The sequence below is a fragment of the Hyaena hyaena genome, unplaced genomic scaffold (assembly GCF_003009895.1).
Source record: "Hyaena hyaena isolate Hyena2069 unplaced genomic scaffold, ASM300989v1 scaffold_535, whole genome shotgun sequence".
NCBI lineage: Eukaryota > Metazoa > Chordata > Mammalia > Carnivora > Hyaenidae > Hyaena > Hyaena hyaena.
This window is the reverse complement of record NW_024081167.1, coordinates 1,019,952-1,040,268: the sequence shown is the minus strand read 5'-3', so window position 1 is coordinate 1,040,268 and position 20,317 is coordinate 1,019,952. Positions and strand designations below refer to the sequence as shown.

At 35.9% G+C, this 20,317-nt stretch overlaps 1 protein-coding gene across 2 annotated transcripts in view; it reads right to left on the bottom strand.

Annotated features, from left to right (window-relative positions):
- Positions 1–276: 276 nt before the first annotated feature.
- Positions 277–20,317, bottom strand: part of PPA2 (inorganic pyrophosphatase 2) — a 94,540-nt gene continuing 74,499 nt past the window's right edge. For both annotated transcript variants that reach the window (XM_039255621.1, XM_039255622.1), the window contains 3 exons: positions 17,836–17,905; positions 1,496–1,532; positions 277–418 (listed from right to left, as the gene is read on the bottom strand). In XM_039255621.1, the coding sequence (XP_039111552.1) occupies positions 384–418; positions 1,496–1,532; positions 17,836–17,905 (142 nt within the window). In that variant the 3' untranslated portion in view covers positions 277–383. The remainder of the gene's footprint in view (positions 419–1,495; positions 1,533–17,835; positions 17,906–20,317) is intronic.

Here is a 20,317-nt window from a genome sequence, read left to right as displayed (position 1 = left end):
CCTCTCCTGCTCATACTTGTTCTCTTTCCCTCAGAAATAAACATTAAAAACAAAATTAAAAAAAAAGAAAAAAGATAATAGGTGAAAATGAGAGTATCTATAAAAACCTAACTGACTTACTAGATTTGTAATTTCTACATTAACCTATAGAAATAAAAGCTAATAAAATTGTTGGGTTCCTTTGGCCTTAGAAATTAGAACTGGTCAAAACCCACTGCTTCTTAATTTCTGCTATGAAATTAAACAAAATCTTTTCGTATCAATAAATATACCAAATAATTCAAAAATTTCAGTCTTTATTTACATATTATTTATCTCAAAAAGAGGGAGTCGTGGAGTCCTCGGAGGTTGGAATCTTGATGGCAGAACTGCAGACGTTCCAGTCACTTGCCAAGGAAGTGCCATACTTGCTGTGTGTCTGAAATGGGGGAATGGGGTGTCAGGGAGGGGTAGACAGCGAGGGAGGGAGGGAGAGACGCAGGGGAGACAAATTTCAGTTACACCTTCAGGAATATTTAGGCAGATAAAAATAATCATGAGCTTGGTAGTACACGTTTCCTTATTTAAAGTTACCCCCCTTAAAACTTGTCCCAAGTTCTCTCATTTGGCTCAAGGCTAATATAAACTGGGCTAAACACTCCAGAGTCTTCCCATTTTATTTCCTACATCTTTCTGGATCATTTTAGTCTCTATTGAATTACACAGAAGTTAGGCCCTTGCGTCAGCATGAAAGGTCTAGGGAAAAACCTCTGTACGGTAAAATTTGACTACTTGTCAAATATCCAAAAAATGATATCTTATTGCAGAGAAACAATCTGTTAGTTTCCTATATAAGGAATATAGCTTGCTTTCCCATGAAATGTCTACAGATTTGTTCTTTTCTAAACATCGTAGAACTTGACAGAGTACACAGTTCTCTTTTTTCCTCCAATTTTGCAAGTCGAATGCTCTCCTAATGTTTTATATTAAAATAAAGCGCCAAAAATTTTGCATAGTTTCAAAGACAAATGATATGTGTCTACGCTTTTCTTCTGGAATTTTTATTACAGAACATTTTTCCTTGTTTCTCAAAACAGCTCAAATAATGGCAAAAAAAAAAAGTTATTTTCCACCCTACTATAAATTACGATTATAAGATATTTACTCAAAATGAATGATTCATTAAAATGATGAGATAGTAAAGAAAATCTCCCGGATTCGGATTATCTGGAGTCTCATTAACTTTATCAGAATTATCTGAAAACTTTTCGGTGCTTCACCAAAAAAGTCACTAACATAATCAAAACTATTGTCTAGCCTAAAAGTAGTAAATGTGCTCCTTCTCATTTTCTGAAATTATACAATAATTGATTTCATTTGAATATTTTCATGCCTATTTAAAAAAGTATTTTACTTGGTTTATATAACTTTAATGTACTGTACTTTTTTTAAATGGTTTCCACCACTATAAACAAATGTACACATCTAGCTCCTCAAGAACCAAAATATACCATACCTTCCTCATTTCTCTCCTTATTCAGTGACGAGGACACCTGAAAGACAGCGATGAATCTCTGTTATGAATGTTTAGATGTGAAAACTACATCCAAAATGTTGTTTTTTTTCCCCATGGAACTACAGAACACAGTTTACATGCAATGGTTCTCTAACCTGAAAAAAGTAAGTACTTCTCTTTGCCTTTAATAATCACTGCTTCTTCTTTCAGATAAACAAACCACAGACTCAGAGTCAAACAGAAAAAGCATGCTTGAAAATATCTTTCTCATTAACCCATGGGAACCGCTGAGAATGTGAAGAGGAGAGAGAGAGGTTTTCTTTCAGTTGTATCTCTGGCTGAGGACTGGAGGACACAAATCCAACACACACATTCATAGACACGTCAGGCACATACATGCGCACGCATGTGCTCGCGCGTGCACACACACACACACACACACACACACTACACATTACGGGATTTATTTAGCCATCTTCCAGAGCATTTAAATTAATTGTTCTGTTCACTTCCATGACTAGGTCAAGATTTTTACAACAGATGTAGTATAATCTGTGATAGACAAGTTTGAGAGAAAGGTTTTTCTGAGATAGATTTTTTTTCCCATAATTAAGAACAATACTTTTTTTAGTTTTTTCTTCCGCCTTGTTTTATTGAGAGACCCCTCATCCATGTAGAGGAATATACAAAGCCCGAAGATAACATCTATGCAGTTACCATCCAACTCAAGAAATGGAACAGGCCAGGCCCTTCCCCAATCATAACCTCTTTTCCCCTACGGATAATCACTACCCAGATTTTGTAACACATTTCAGATGTCAAATTTAATAATCAACTTCTAACTCTAATTCTCTGAATTTGCTCTTCCTCAATAGGAAAGATCTTCCTCCAACATGTGAGGTCTGGGGCAAAGGTACAAATGGAAAAATCACATACCCTATATGGAAATACTTAGAAGTTAGAAATCAAGCTAACACAGTGATAAACGGAATATAATGTATGTTCTATCCTATTATCTTGGTAAATATACTTCTGTAATGACTTGGGAGCCTTGCTTGGCATTCTAGACACCTCAGAGACTGCCGGAACACAGCTGAGCAAGGAAGAGAGGCACAGGGCCCTCATTCTGCCCCACTTCTCTTCCTTCCTCAGACTCCAGTCTGTAACGAGAGCCTCGTTTGCACAAGGGCAGAAACTCCAGGCCACAAATCTACACACACCCTACCTCCAAACAGCCACCCACTGGCCCCTGCAGAAATAAAAAGCACACGATTCACAAAGGAATGAGCACAGACTTGGAGAAATGCCCACAAAGGCGGTGGGAACAGGCTTGTAGCAATCTGGGCAAAGAATTCCAGGTTCTTGAGTAGCTAGAGGGTGGTACGGAATGGGAGGGCTTGGCTCCTGGTGAATGCACAACTATGGTTCCCTGGTCTTGTGGGGAGGGATGTAACTGGATGAAGACCAAAGCAGGACCCTCCACAAAGCAGAACCCACAGTAGGGCCCTCCCTACTTGGGTATAAGAGAGGTACCAAATAAGATCAAGTCAGTAAGGAAGAAAAACTTAAATTTCAGCAATATTAAAATAGTCCCTGTGATGATTAATGTGTCACCTTGGAGGGTGTTTTTAGCTGAGATTAACATTTAAATTGGTAAACTCTCAATGAAGCAGACTGCCCTCCATGATGTGGGTGGGCCTCAACCAATCAGTTGAAGGTGTGAATAGCACAAAAAGACAAGCCTCCCAAGCAAGAGGAAAATTTCTAGCAAACGGTCTTTGGACTTCCCCTGCCTCCAGCTTGCTGGTCTACTCAGACTTTGGACTCACTAAGCCTCCATTATAACTTTTTACATATATCTACATATTCTATTGTTTCTTTGGAGAACCTTAATACATTCTCCTGAAAAATAAATGGTTTCATTTTCCCCCTACTCTTTACGAAAAAGGCTAATCAAATATGCTTTATTTTCTGTCATAGGAAATGATGTAACAATGTAAATAAAGAAGTCCTCTGTATAAATTTTATGTAAAACTTGCTTTAAGATTTCCAAGTACTTAAAAAAAAGAAAAGAAAAATTCTATTCACTTTCCTAGCACAGAGAAAATGCTTAACCATGGTTGGTTTTGAGGATGACAGACCTTATGTAAAAACTGGGTGTGAAAGTAACACCAGTGTAAAAATTATACTCATTGAGGGTAGGCCTTTGGGATTTGATAGCTCTGTTTTACTACACAGATTATAAAACAGTAACCTGTTTATTTTTTGGAAACTGGTACACTCTATCGATAGTGCAGGACATCTATTGCAAAGTTTGCTGGAGAGTTAGCTGTTTAGATTTCCTGTTTAAAATGAGCAGCTGTTTCTTGCTGGGGCTGCCAAACATTTGAGAGGAAGAAAATGCATGGTATACAGACGTACATCAGACACACTGGGAGTGTGATTCCAAACCACTGCAATAAAGCGTATATTGCAGTAAAGTGAGTCACATGGATTTTTTTATTTCCTAGTACATATGAAAGTATGTTTACGCTACGGTCTACTAAAATATAGTGTGCGATAGCATGTCTGAAACAACAGTGTACATACCTTAATTAGAAATTATTGTGAAAAAATGCTGACCATCGCCTGAGCTTTCAGTGAGTCATAGTCTTTTTGCTGGTGGAAGGACTTGCCCTCACGTTGATGGCTGCTGATTGATCACAGTGGTGGTTGCCGTAGGTTTGTGGGGCTGGGGCAATTTCTTAAACTGAGACAACAATGAAGTTTGCCACATTGACTGACTCCTCCTTTCATGAATAATTTCCCTGTAGCATGTGATGCTGTTGGATAGCATATTACCTACAGCAGAAATTCTTTCAAAACAGGAGTCAGTATTCCCAAACCCTGCCCCTGCTTTATCAATTGAATGTATGTAATATTCTAAATCCTTTACTGTTACTTCAACCATCTTTACAGCATCTTCACCAGGAACAAATTCCATCTCAAGAAAACACTTCTTGGTTCATCCACAAAAAGGGGCTCCTCATCCATTCAACTTTTATCATGAGATTACAGCAATTCAGTCACATCTTCAAACTCCACTTATAATTCTAGCTCTTTTGCTAATTTCTACCACATTCTGTAGTTACTTCCTCCACTGATGCTTTGAGCCCTCAAAGTCATCCATGAGGGCTGGAATCAACTTCTTCCAAACTCCTATTCTTTTGATATTATGATTTCTTCCTATGAATCATGAATTTCTTAATGATGTCTAGAATGGTGAATCCTTTCTAGAAGGTTTTCAATTTACTTTGCTCAGATCGGTCAGAGGAACTACTTATCTATGGCAGCTATAGCCTTATGAAATGTATTTTATTTTTATTTTGAGAGAGACAGACAGAGAGACAGCATGAGTGGGGGAGGGGCAGAAAGAGAAAACCCCAAGCAGGTCCCAGGCTGCCAGTGCAGAGCCAGATGTGCGGCTCAAACTCCTGAAACTGTGAAATCATGACCTGAGCCGAAACCAAGAGTCGGGGACTTAACTGACTGAGCCACCTAGGCGCCCCTGAAATGCAGTTCTTAAATAGTAAGACTTGAAAGTCAAAATTACTCCTTTGATCCACGGGCTGCAGAGTGGATGTTGTGTTAGCAGGCATGAAAACAACATGAATCACACTGTATACAAGCTCGGTTGGCGCTCTTGGGGGACGAGGTGCACTGTCAATGAGTGATAATATTTTGAAAAGAGTCTTTTTTCTAAACAGTAAGTCTCAACAGTGGGCTTAAAATATTCAGTAAACCATACTTTAAACAGATGTGCTGTCATTCAGGCTTTGTGAGATGGCAATAAAGTCACCAGGACCATTAGCCCCTGACAAGTCAGCCTGTTCTTTGAAGCACTGGAAGTCAGGCACTGACCTCTCCTCTTTGGCTATGAAAGTTTTAGATGGCATCACCTTCCAAAAGAAGGCTGTTTAATCCACACTAAAAATCCATTGTTTAGTGTAGCCACTCTTGTATCTTAGCTAGACTTTCTGGGTAACCTGCTGCAGCTTCTACAACAGTACTTGCTCCTTTACCTTCAACTTCTGTGTTATGGAGGTGGCTTCTTTCCTAAAACCTCATGAAGCAACCTCCGCTAGCTTCCAACTTTTTCCCTTCAGCTTCCTCACCTCTCTCAGCCTTCAAAGAATTCAGAGAAGTTAGGGCCTTGTTCTGGATTAGGCTTTACAATTTTTTTTAATGTCTTATTTATTTATTTTTTGAGAGACAGAAACAGAGTGAGCAGGGGAGGGTCAGAGAGAGAGAGGGAGATACAGAATCCAAAGACAGGCTCCAGGCTCTGAGCTCGCTGTCAGCACAGAGCCCAACGGGGCTTGAACCCACGAACTGTGAGATCATGACCTGAGCTGAAGTCGGGTGCTCAACTGACTGAGCCAACCAGGCGCTCCATGGATTAGGCTTTAGCTTAAGGGAATGTTATGGCTGGTTTGGTCTTCTATCCAGACCACTCAAACTTTCTCTGTATCATCAATAAGGCTGTTTTGCCTTCTTACCATTTAGGTGATCACAGGAGTAGCCTTCAAGCAAGAACTTTTACTTTGTGTTAATTTGGTTAATTTTATGAAGCAGGAGGCCTACCTTTTGGCGTGTCTTGGCTTTCAACATGTGCATTCTCCATGAAACTTAAACGTTTTTAGCTTCTGATTTAAAATGGAAGATGTGTGACTCTTCCTTTCACTGGAACACTTGGGAGGCCACTTTAGAGTTAACTGGCCTAATTTCAGTATTGTTGTGTTTCAGGCAATAGAAAAGCCTCTCTATGGGCTAGGTGGGGAATGGCCAGACAGAACAGAAGGAAGGCATACACCATCTATCCATTAAGTTCACCATCTCATATGAGTGTGGTTTGTGGCACCCCAAAATGATTACAAGAGTAATATCAGAGCTCACTGATCACAGATCACCATAACAAATATAATAATAAAGAAAGTCTGAAATATCATACAAGTTACCAATATGTGACTGAGACACAAAGTGAGCAAATGCTGTTAGATAAAGGCACCAAAACACTGCTTAACACACAGTTAACCACAAACCTCAATATGAGTACAATGTAGTATCTGTGAGGCACAATAAAGTGAACCGCAATAACAGGAGGCATGCCTGTACAAAACAGAGAGCCAGGGCAACTCCTCATTACCCTCAGGATGACAGAGGACAAACTACTCTAGCAGAAGCAGAAACATCATCACATTTTATTTTAAAAATAGTTTCCAGAATGTTATTTCTTCATTGTTTTTTCAAGATGATTTTTACTTTTAAGTGATCACACCCAATATGGGGCTCGAAATCACAAACCCAAGATCAAGAACTGCATGCTCTACCGAGCCAGCCAGGCGCCCCTTTATTTCTTCATTCTTAAAATATATTTCTTGGTCAGTAAAATATATTCACTGTGCACAAAGCTTTATATAAAAGAAAATCAACATCACAAGTCTAGAACTCAGAGATAAGAACTATCATAGTTTGGAGGTCATTTTTTTTTTCCAAATCTTTTCCATGTTAACATATGCCAAAATAGAGATGGACATTTAAATTTGAAAACAACAAGGGGTGTAGGATACCCATGCTCTATTTAATTCTTTAACCTACAGTCAATGGCCTCCTGATTCATAAACAACAAACTACACCTTCTTATAGGAAGTGGAATAACTAAGAGAGGTACCTAAAACTGACCCAATCCCAACTCTGTCAGGTGTCACTATTAACACATTTTCATGGTTAGAAACACAGAAAGGATTTTCAGTTACTTACTAGGAAAATGTGGGCACCCTTGATCATCTAATACACATTCTCCACAAGAGTATTATTTTATATTCTTATTCTAAAAATGCTATCTTACGTTAGACAATTTGACAATAAATTATATTTGAAAAATGCTATCTTCCCCTTTTCCCACTCCAAAAATACTTCCTCATGAATATTCGTATCTTCAATTTCTTTCAAACTAATCTACAGTTCGCATTACCAAAGTATTCCTCTTTCTTTTACCCTCCAAAGAAGCTTACTCTAGCTTCTGTCTTTTTTTGTGCATAAACTGTATTTTGAGTTGACATGAACCATTAACACAACTGCTCTGTACTTAGTGTCTCTCCTTCAGAAAATCCCACTGGGTCCTTTCGAGCATCTTTCATTGCAGGTTACATTTATTCAAGTTTATTAACATGATACACTGATTGAAACAATACAAAATTGTGCTTTTACTATACGAGAATTGATATTCTCTCACTTTATTATTACAAGGGTTCAAAATTAAAGGGAAAAAAAGTTCCTGGGTTTTCATTCAGGGTTTTAGTTGAATTATATTTCCAAAGTTCATAAGGCAGTTGCTCTACATTAATTTTACTTTTACATTCCTTTTCTGATTTTTGCTTTAGAAACCCAGCAAAATATGACCAATTCTGTTATCCAGAGACAAAATGCAGAAGTATTTTCAGTTATGGAAGTTTAATCTCCTGCCTCTTCCTTTCAATAATGTATATAATTGGCTACAATCTAACAAAATGGTTGACTTTATTTTCATTTCTTTTGTCCATCTTTGAGTAGTGATGCAGAGTGAACTGTTGAGAAGCCAAAAAGAAACATCTTTATGGTAATTAATTATTAATTTTTAAAAAGAATGTCTTTCCTTGATAAATCAGGATCTGATTCTAGTATACTGCTCTTCACGATTTAGCTGAGGGGTCCTGGCATCAAATACAAAATAATCATCCCCAATTTCATACAACAGTGTGGATATTAACGCTTCACTAAAAAATTAAAATCTACCAAAGGGAGTCACTAAGGGTGTGTATGTGTGGTGTGTACACGTACATACATATTTGAGATAGAGAGAGCGAGCAAGTAGGGGAGAGAGGCAGAGGGAGAAGGAGACGGAGACGGAGAGAGAATCCTAAATAGGCTCAATGCTTCCTGTGAAGCCCAATTCTGGAGCTTGACCCCATAACCCTGGGATCATGACATCAGTTGAAATCATGAGTTGAACACTCAACTGACTGGGCTGCCCAGGCACACCACCCGCGCCCCCTCCCCCCCCCCCGCTTTTATATTTTAGAGAGAGTATGTTTTTAACAACAGGAGAAATTCTTCCTTCTCCTTCAAAGTACTACTCATTGTGCATCATGAACCATCACCACTGCCATCTTTGAGCTTTGTGTGCTCCAGCTTTGCCTGAGATTGCTTTTAGGGGAAACGTGGCCATGTGAAGGCAGAAACAAAGTCTGACTGCTAAGACTCTCTGAGAGGTACTCTCTCATCCCAGTTCCAGAAGTTGCTAGTGTTTTCCATCACTCCTATGAGCTATGAGACTCATGAGATTGGGACCTTGCAACAGAGTAGGAGTGTGCTTATTCTCCTTGCCCTGAATCCTAGATTCTAAGACTGTTAATCCCCATGGCTGTGCAGAGTCTGAGGCAGGTCTGGAAATTTAACAATAAGTGTGGTTCTTTCTCAAAGTCCTGCATGCACTGAGTCTGGGTGTGCAACGTCACAAAGTTCTTGACTACTGTCACCAAATATTAAAAAACCGTTACCTAATTCAAACATTCCCCAGTCCATTTCCTCAGAGAGCAAAATACAAGGAAAGCGCTTAAATAAAGGCATGTGGGAGAATTCTGGGCAAAAATTCCCAGATGGGAAACGTGGTTAAGCATTAGAATAAGTTGTTATGTTGAGGGAACTAACTTCTCTTTTCCCCTCCTCTTCATTCCTGTTTAAGTCTCTGAATATAGGACTAATCCTCCCTGAAAAATTTAAATCAGTCATAAAGACTTTTCTAATACCCAACAATACAATGGGCTAACTCATGAGGGAATGATGTCCTCATCACTGGAAGTAGTCAAGAAGCTGGAATAGAAGGATTTTTCGCTCTGTGGTCAACTTAACTCAACAACATCAATGCCAAGTGACAATAAAACCAACGTTTATTGAATACTTTCTACCTGCTTTACATTTTACCTGGATCATCTCATCCAATTCTCTCCAATTTAACTCTTATTAGGAAGATATAATTATTAGCTTCGTTTTATAAAGAAACCAGGCATAAATAAGTTAGATAATTTGCTTTAAGTTATGAATGAAAGACCTGGGATTTCAACCTAGACAAACTGACTCCAGAACAAACCTTTTTTGTTTCCATTAAGAACTTCTCTGGACTAACACTGACATGAAACAAACTGTACATACTGTATTTATAGCATAGTTTAGTAGTTCTGACATATATACAAACTCATAAAGTCATTATCACAATCAAGATAATATATATATTCACCATCATCCCCAATTTCTTCCTGTCCCTGTAAAAGAAATTGTGAAATCATTCCTTCCTGGATCTCTTCCAAACTCTCCACTGTTTTGTGTCACCCATACATTAGCATTTACATTTCCTAAAATTTTATATAAATGGCATGATATAATATGTCTGTCTTTTTTCACATTTCCTTTGGAAGTGAGGGGATGTTTTATTTTCTTATTAATGAATTGTGAGTTATTTATTCTAATATTAGTCCCTTTTTCAGGTATATGATTTTCAAATATTTTCTTAAACTATATGGCTTCTTTTCATTCTCTTAAGTCTACTTTTTACAGAAAAGAAATTTTTAATTTTGATGAAATCCAATTTATGATTTTAAAAAATAGGTTGTGCTTTTAGTGCCATATCTAAAAAACTTTGCCTAACTACCCAACATCAAAATAGGTTTATAGATTTAGGTTTTAAATTTTGGCCTAGGGTACATTTTAGACAATTATCATATAAAGTGCAAGGTCAGGTTTCTTTGGTACCCAATGGAATAACCAACTGTTCAAGTACTACTTATTTAAAAGATTATCACTATGAAAATCAGTTGTGCACATATAAGTAGGTCTACTTCTGTATTTAACTCCATTCATTTCTTTGTCTAGTGTTACCCCATTACTAAACTCTCTTGATTATTGTAGCTTTTTTAAAAAAAAAAAAGTTTTATTTATTTTTGAGAGAGAGACACACACAGCATGGACAGGGGAGGTAGAGAGAGAGAGGGAGACACAGAATCCGAAGACAGGCTCCAGGCTCTGAGCTAGCTGTCAGCACAGAGACCGACGCGGGGCTCGAACTCACAAACCAAGATCATGACCTGAGCTGAAGTTGGACGCTTTTACTGACTGAGCCACCCAGGCGCCCCCGATTATTGTAGTTTTATAAAATGTCTTGAAAAAAGGAAGTTACTATTCCAACTTTCTTCTTCATAAGGTTGCTTATTCGAGGTCTCTGGTATTTACATATATGAGTATTCATTTCTACAAAAAAGTATATTAGCATTTGACTGACATTGCACTGAATCTATACATCAAAATTTGAGAAGAACTGACATAACAATGTTGCATCTCCCGACCTATAGATGTATCTTTCCATTTATTTAGTTCTCTGATTTCTGTTGGCAATGCTTTATAGGTCACAGGTTCTTCACATAATTTTTCCAGTTTTTTCCCTAAGTGTTTCATATTTTTGATGCCATTATAAATAATGTATTTATTGTTTATTGCTAGCATATACAATTAAAGTAGTTTGTTGTATAGTAATCTTGTATCCTACAACAAATTTGCTAAAGTCACTTATTCTAGTAGCTTTCAGGTAGATTATATTGAATATTCTACACAGACATTCAAGTCATCTTCCTTTCCAAGTTGGATGCCTTTTCTTTCTTTCTAATGCACTGGCTAGAACCTATAATGCTGAATAAAAGTAGTGGGAGCTAACTAGGCCAAGTGTTGTGTTTATGGAAAAGTTTTTAAGTACACATTTAATTTGTTTATGCCTATTTCTTCTTCAGGGAATTTTGGCAGTCTATTTTGAGGAATCTGTCCATTTCATCAAAGCTGTCAAACTTACTGGTGTAAAGTTTTTCACAATATTTTCCTATTGTTCTTCCAATAACTGTCACAATCAGCAGTGATGTCACTTCTCTCATTCCTAACATTGAAGACTTGTCTCCTCTCTTTCCTGATCATTCTGGCTAAAGATGTATCAATTTTACTGATCATTTAAAAAAAATTATATTTTAGTTTTATTAATTCTATTGTTTTCCTAGGCATATACATTTTTAAAACTATGACTACTTCAAACATGCATACATAACACGTATCTACTCCCTACACTTTTAAGAGTTAATAACATTATTTCAGAAACTTTACAACTAAAGTTTTTTTCTCTCTACTCATCAGAAATAAAAATTGTATTTCCCTTCTCAGAAATAACTTCTAATGACCATAACACTAGTGTTTACTATTCTTATTTATGTATCTAAAATGTGAATACCGTATCTGTCCATATTCATTAAAAATATATAGTACTGCTTTGGGTGTTTTGCATACTATGCACTATGTCTTGCTTGCAAAAGCTTTTTCTGCCCAACACTGCACTTTCAGGTTTTATCCATATAGAATCACATGGTTCTAATTTACATATTTCGTATGGCATGGTATTCCACCAGAGAAATAAACTATAGTTTATTTGCGCAGCTCTTATTCACAGACATTTATTCAGTTTCCAATTTTCCCACATCTGATCATATTAGTATCTCTAAAGAATGTGTACATAGAAGGGTAATTTCTGAGTAGTGGATTGTAAACATCTTCAACTTTACTTTCAATGACTTAATTGCTCTTCAAAGTGGTTGTACCAATTTATATTCCCGTCAAACTTATCAACAAGTATGAGAGGTCTCCTTTTCTCGCTTGCTTAAAAACACTTCTAAAATCAGTGTCTAAAAGTCTAAAATCAGACTTCTAAACATTTGTAAGCCTGATAACCATGAAATTGTACTGTGTCTTACCTTCATCTCACTGATTATTGGTGAGCTGCAGTTGATTTTCGTATGTTTACTGGCCATTTAAGTATCCTCTTTTGTGAACTGTCCATTAGTATTTGCCATTTTTTTTCTGATGAGGTTACCTTTTTCTTGATAATCTAAATGCAACTTATGATCTAAATGTCATTTACATGCAAATATCTTCTCCCAACCAATGGCGTATGTTTTAACTTATTTTATGGTCTCTTATAATAACTGTTTACAGTTTATTTTTTTAAACTTCATTTAAATTTATCAATCCCTTCTAGGTTATTCCTGGCCTTTTACTATTCCATATAAATTTTAGGATCATCCTGTCAAATTCAATTAAAAACCCAATTAGGATTCTGATTAAAAATAAATTGACTTCATTAATTAATCTAGGAGAAATTGCCATTTTCATGATTAACTATTTTCTTTATAACTGTTATAAGCGTATTCATTTTTTATTTTATTTTTTTTGTTTTGTTTTCTATTTTTAAATTCCCTATGTATACTTTTCTATTTGGACTTTTCCACTCAATCTTGATTTAATATTGATAATTTATATCTTCAACAAAACTGTCAATTCATCTATTTAGAAAGGTATTGCCAAAAGCATCTGACAGTATTCCCTTCTGATTATTTAAATATCTCCTATGTCCATAACTATGTCTTTAATTCTTGGTATGTTTATTTGTGCTTCTCTTTCATCATCCTTCCTATCTATAATAATTTTGTTTATATTATTACTCCTTTTTAAAAAAATGTATATTTTTGAGAGAGCACAAGCAGGGGAGGGGCAGAGAGACGGAGACAGAGGATCTGAAGCAGGCTCCTTGCCAACAGCAGCGAGCCAATGTGGGGTTTGAACTCATGAGCCATGAGACCATGACTTGAGCCAAAGTCGGACACTCAACCACATGAGTCACCCAGGTGCCCCTATATTATTATTCTTAAAAAAAGAAACCCAGCTTTTACTGATCCTTGCCATTATCTGTTTTCTTTCATTAAATATTTGCTCTACTCTGTAATTTCCTTTCTTATAATATTAAAAGACAAGAAAAAGAACAGAGTAACTATTGAGTTCGATGTTTAGCCTCTCAATTTTCTTCATTTCTGCTATATCCTATTTTACTGCTCTCAAAAACTATTTTTGCTGCATTGTGCAAGCTTTGATATACAGTAACCTAGATGCCATTCAACTTTTAAGTATTTTATAATTTCTTATAATTCATTTATTTGAGGCATAACTTATTCATCAGAAGTGGTTTTAGTTTCCAAACATATGGATTTGGGTTTCTTTTAATATTTTCATAACTGATCAGTAATTTTACTGTACTATAGAGAGAGGATGTTGTCTGCGTGACATCAACTCTTTCGCATTTTTTGCAACTCGCTTTGTAGGTTAATATAATACTCAATTTTTAAAAATGTCCACATGTACTATATATACATGGATTCTGTAATAATGTATGTCTGTTAGATTAAGTTTTTAAACTTTGTTTCAATCTTCTCAAATTACTTTCAAAAAATATTTACATACAGTAAAGGATCTTAAAAGCAATATCGTAAATCACAGTAGTTAAATAAATGGTCATTAATAGCAACTAATATGAGATCTGACAAATCACATCATGGGTGCACATACATATACAAACACACAGATGTTGCCTATAAATGCTCTGCACTTTGCTCCTGGACATGAAGCTCCAATTTCTGGTCACACAGTCCTCAAGAATTGGGAAGGAATACCATAGTTTTTGGCTATAAAGTTACATTAAAGTTAAAAAAAAACAACGCTTGACACAATATTCCAATACAGATAACTGGATGGTCTTGTGGTTGAACTGTTACAGAACTTTACTCATGTTGCCAGAGGCCCACTTTGTGGCCTGAATACCCAGTCAGAGGGCAGTGCTCTCTGCCTTTCGTCCCTGGTGCATTGACATCCTTATTCTGACACAGCTCTGCCTTTCACGACTGGAATAAATTCAAACATCTTTATTTATAAATAAAATCTCATAATTCTTTTCATCATTTCAATTCTCATCTTCCTCAGAGCCACTAATGTTCTCAAGATCTGTGCCCTAAGCATGGCAAATTACTTCTGTAGATATCTTCTAATTTTTTTCTCAAATGCTTCCAAGTAATACTCATCAGGCTGTTGGCTTTTATTTTCTCTTGGTTACAATGACAATATTTTTCCTAACTGACTTGTACATAATGTCAGGTGACTAAAGATTTTTTTTTTTTTTTTGGTCTCAATGCTACTACACTAAATTGTGCTCAATACATATTCACCAGTATATCCTGCAACAGTTCTATTAATCACTCAGAAGTTTAACTCATTTCTTTTCTTTTTTGTATTTTAAAACTATCCATATACTAAAGCAGTTCATTTATCCTAAAATCTCACCTAATCAACTGGTCCTGAGTATTCTATTAAAATAGATCTTGTTGATTAAACTTGTTAGAATGACTTCATTCATTCTGAGCCCACCATAAATAATAACTTTGGGGTTACAATTTGATTCCACACAATCTCAGGACTGCTGTGGTCAGAATATAATCAAGTTTGAAGGATAACTTTAACATCTTTAAGTTATTTTAAGCAACCAAAGAAAAAAAGTAGTTTGACATCAGTGCAATGTTCAGTATAGAGCAAAATAGGGAGATCTTGGAATACATACAGGAATAATACTAATTCAAATATCTCAGTGTGGTTCTATAGAGATGAAATGCCAAGTCAAAATGCTTTGACTACAAAAAAAATTTCATTATTACAAGTTAATAAAATCTTCACAAGAAAGTATTATCTAATTTGGGCTCTTGAATCACTAGGTGCTGCTAATAGAGCAATTCTTTGACTTACACATTTTTAATGGGAAATCACATATATGATATGCTCCATTAGAGGTAGTGAAGAGGGACTGATTTCTTGCATTTGGATTCTCTACTGTGGTGATCTCAGTGAAAAATCAGTATAGCACTCTCTTCCTTCATTATTATGAAGCAACAAAGTTACTAGACCATGTAATTAAAGCTGGACGTTAATGTTTCTGAATTCTAATCTTGTTCCTCAGACCTATCTATCTAGATCACATTCATATCCTCTAATTTTTTTTTCCAAAAGGACTGTTTTCCTACTAATACAAGAAACAATTAAAAAACAGGATGTAAGATAGAAACTTTAATCTTGCAGCTAATTTTAAGATAAGAATCTATTATTTATAAATCCAAAACTAAAATGCAATAGACTTTTATTTTTAATGTTCATTTAATTATTTTGAGAGAGAATGTGAGTGTGAGTGGGGGAGAGGCAAAGAGCGAGGGAGAGACAGAATCTCAAGCAGGCTTTGCATTGATGCAGAGCTCAATCTCATGAACCGTGAGATCAAGATCTGAGCCAAAATCAAGTCAGATGCTTCCGACTGAGCCACCCAGGTGCCCCTAAAATAAGAGATTAGTGAGAGAGACTCCTTGGACAAAGATAAAAAGTTTCTTGTTTTCTTTTACTTTTTCATTAAAGAAGTAATAACAAATGCTGCTAAGAACTAAGTTCAGAATGTAACCTACTTATATACAAAACTGAAAACTCGGAGTAAAGAAATTGATACTGTGTCCTGCACTACTAGGACGGCTTCCCTCAAATTCCCTTCTCTCACTCCAGTCTATTCTCACCCATGCAGCCAGAATGATCTGTCAAAATCTAAGTCAGAGCCTTATTCCTCTGCTTAAAACCAGCTAGTGGTTCCAAATCTCATTCAGAATAAGAAACAAATTTCTTAAGATACTCTTTACAGACTATTTTACAGGGTCTTTCACAGTAATTTACAACCACTTTCACCCCCAGATCCAAACATTTCTGATTTCGCCTCCTCCTGTCTCCCCTGAACTCACTCTATTCCACCAGTCACTGTGGTTCCTTGGGTATTTCTTGAACATATCAAATATCAGGCACCCTCTTGTCTCATGACCTTTGGGCCTGTGGACTGGGATGCTCTACCTTCGGATGGTAACTCAGCACATTTTCTTACCTTCTACAAATCTTGACTCCTGTCAGTCTCCTAGTGAGGCTGCCCCGTCTCCCTTTTAAAGAATTGTAACTCCAATCCCACTCCTGGCACTTCATCTCCTCTTCCCTGCTCATTTTCCCAACACCATTTATTGCATTCAGACACACTACATTCGGTCCTTGAACAATTAGGGGTTTGAACTGCTCAAGTCCACTTATACATGAATTTTTTTGAATAAATATAGTACAATACTGTAAATGCCTATGTATTTTCCTTATGATTTTCTTAATAACATTTTCTTTTCTCTGGCTTATTTTATTCTAGGAATACAGTATATAATTCATATAACATACAAAATGTGTTAACAGACTATTTATTCATGGTTATCAGTAAGGCTTCTGGTCGACAGTAGGCGTTCAGCAGTTAAGTTTTTGGGGAGTCCATCGTTACACATGGATTCTCGAGTGTATAGGGGTGTCAGCACTCCCAATACCCCACACTGTTCCGGATCAACCGTATATATTTTACGTGTGTATTTATTTATTATCCATTTCCTCAACTAGAATGTTAGCTACACAAAGGCAGGCGTTTTTACACATTTTCTTTAATGCTGCATCCCCTGAACGTAGGATCTCACCGCACATAGCAGTTACTAATTAAACAGCTGATTAATCAGTGGGGAAACAGGTACTAATTAAACAGCTGATGAATCAGTGGGGAAAAAAATTCAAGGCAGCCATAGTGGGTAAACGTTTTTGATGTTCCTAAAGATCTAAATTCACTAGTTTATAGCTCATAACTAGTTTAAGATTAAAAAAAAAAAAAAAGCTTAATTTATAAACTACTCCTGAACACACTTTATATGGCAAATGTTACTTAAGTATATGAATATGAATTTTCTTATTTAGTGGTCTCTAAATCAAGCTATTTATTTCCTAATACATTCAGTTGCCTCCAGGCAGAATTATTAATAAGACAGACATGTAAAAATCCAAGACATCACCTTAGCTAGAAGGAAAGCTTGTAAGAGAGCCTAACTAAATAGAAAAAAAAGGAGAAATAGTCTTTCATTTTTCTTGAGCCAAAATGCACCTGTACCAACAGCCAGTTGCAATTTAGACACTGGATGGTGGGTAACTCGAAGGAACAGAAGGGTACAAGGAGAGCAAATATATATAAACAATAAATTGGTGATATTTATTTTATTGGTGATTAAGAAAAGTAGCATCATATGAAATTGCTTAAGTGGTTAATGTACTTTAGAAGACAATTTAAAAACTAAGCTGAAAGATTTTCAGGTTTTTTTATTTAAATTCCCTGAATTAAAAAAGATAAATTTCTAATGTTATTTTTTAATTTTATGTTTCCCAAAAGACTTGATATATTTCATTGCTAGAGTTTCCAGAATTTCTGCTAGACTTCCCCATGCCATTTATAAGATTAAAGGATGCTCTGAACATCTGCCCCTTACCAGCTCAACTACTGATCTCGCTTCTTCTTGAGTGCAATGGAAAGGGCTGTCGCATATCTTCACGTTTGTGCTGGAGAGGAAAAGACCATGTTATTATCAATCAGGATGAAAAATAAGCAATTACCAGACAAGGAAACCGACTCTAAATATCCCACACTGGCTGCATAACTCCAGTTATTTATTTCCAGCCAATGATAAAGGACCTGAATGAATATAAACTGAGATGTCTGTATATTCTTTTAGGTACAGTTATAAATACAGTGCTCCACAGCACATTCCAGAATTTGTTTTTAGTTTAAATAGTACACAGATCTAAATAATCTCCTGAAATAGAAAAGACTATACATCACAACTACACCTCACCTTTTGTGAGGAAAAGAAACACCAAACTTGACCCATGAAATGATGACTGACTATAAGGAAGAATTTTCCTTTGAGGTGATAAACACCATAACTGGCTACTGAACAATGATATGGACTCTCTTTCTCAGACAGGTATGGAGGCTAAGCTAAGAGTCGTGAGAGGAAAGCAGATGAATATGAAAACTTCGTTTTCATACAGAGAGGGAAGGTCAGTGGGGCGTAAGACACAGGCTCTTCCAGGTGTCAGCAAAGGCTGTATGAAATCAAAACGTTCCCACACAACAGGCAATGCATGCTATCTCCACAACCATACTGCCCATTGTGTATTTCCTACTTCCTAGATAAAAGCAAAGGCATCATTTCTCTCAAACATATTGAGACTGATTTTTTAAAATTTCATCAAAGGAATCAGATTAAAATGGATATAGAAAGAAGCAATAGAGAAAGGAGTTAAAGCCAAAGGAAAAAACAATTGGCAGATCTCTAAAGAAGAGGAAGCACATACACACACTTGTCTCTAAGTGGACCTACGAGATATATATATTATCAGATACATTTTCATAATGGCTTTGTGAAACATATTGGGATATATATGATAAAAAGATCTGTCTAGTTATTTATCTTTGTAACTATGTCTGTCTGTAATCAGACATTGGGTGTATAACAATTACAGGTAAGTGGCTGTTCTGTTTTCTAACCAGATTCAAAATGTGGGATTTATTTTCATTCTTGGCATGAATAAAATCTGGTGCAAGTTGGCATTATCTTTAAGGCTATTTTTTATTCTGTTCTCCACAGCCCATATTTAAGTGAGCTAATAACTGAAAAAGGTAAGGTCTTATAAGTCAGATGTTTCCCTAAAGAATGTCAAAACTAAATTTTAAAAGAACAAGGCAAAAAATTAGACACTGAAGTCTTAAGTGCTAGTCCTCTGAAGGAAGCACTGTGTATACTAAATATGTTAGATACCATGTTTTTAACATTAGAACTAAGCCAAAGTAAAACATACCTTGGAAATTCTGGGAAAATGACAGTAAGAGATCAGGGGAGTCCTCTCTAAATAGGGCTGCCAGATAAAATATAATTTACCCAATTAAATTTGAATTTCAGGTAATAACAAACTATTTTTTAGTATGTCTCAAATACTGCACGAGACATTTATATTAAAAAGATGTCTTGCTCTGAAATTTAGATTTAACTGGATGTCTGTTATTTTAACTTTGATAACCTACTTCTAAAGTAACCCTCTAACAAATACGGAGAACAAACTGAGGGGTGTTGGGTGGGGGGATGGGCTAGATGGGTGATGGGCATTAAGGAGGGCACTTACTGGGATGAGCACTGGGTGTTATACGTAAGTGATGAATCACTATATTCTACTGCTGAAATCATTATGACACTATATGTATACGCTAACTTAGATTTAAATAAAATTTAAAAATTAAAAAAATAAGGTTAACCCTCTACTCAACAAAGCAAACCTACAATAGAAAACGGTAGAAAACAGAGACAATGTTAAGGTCAACGTTGTAAGTTTTTAAAATTCTGAATAACTTTCTAAATATCTCTAATAAAATATCTTGACAAGTAATTAATGGCGCTGAGGAAAGCCAAGAGGCTCTGTCATTTTTGCCTTGGACAAATGATTAGTATGACTGTTCAAGAATGAAATGGAAGGTATATGCAAATAGACTTGAGAGATTCTCATAAGACACACCAACATAAAGATGAGAGATTATAAAGCCTCTTGTTACTATCTCTCCAACAGGCTCTTATACTAGCATTTTATTAGCTAAAAATAGTGCCAGCTTCCTCATCGACATTCTTTTAGTTAAAAAAGTATATAATCTGGGTTGTAACAGATTTCCCTCAGGACTTAAAATACTTTGAATGTTTGAAGGCATGTTCAAGAAACATTTTTATTTCCTCCAGATTGGCCCTTATATAAAAATAGTTAACATGGATTCATATTTATTTACGGATTCAAAAAAGTTATTTTTATACTATTTGTTAGGGACATTTCTAGATGCTGGGGATATAATATTGAACCAAGGAGCTCCTGTGGAGGTTTAAATAGTTAGGGTTCTTTTTTTTTTTTTTTTTTTTTTTTTTTTTTTTT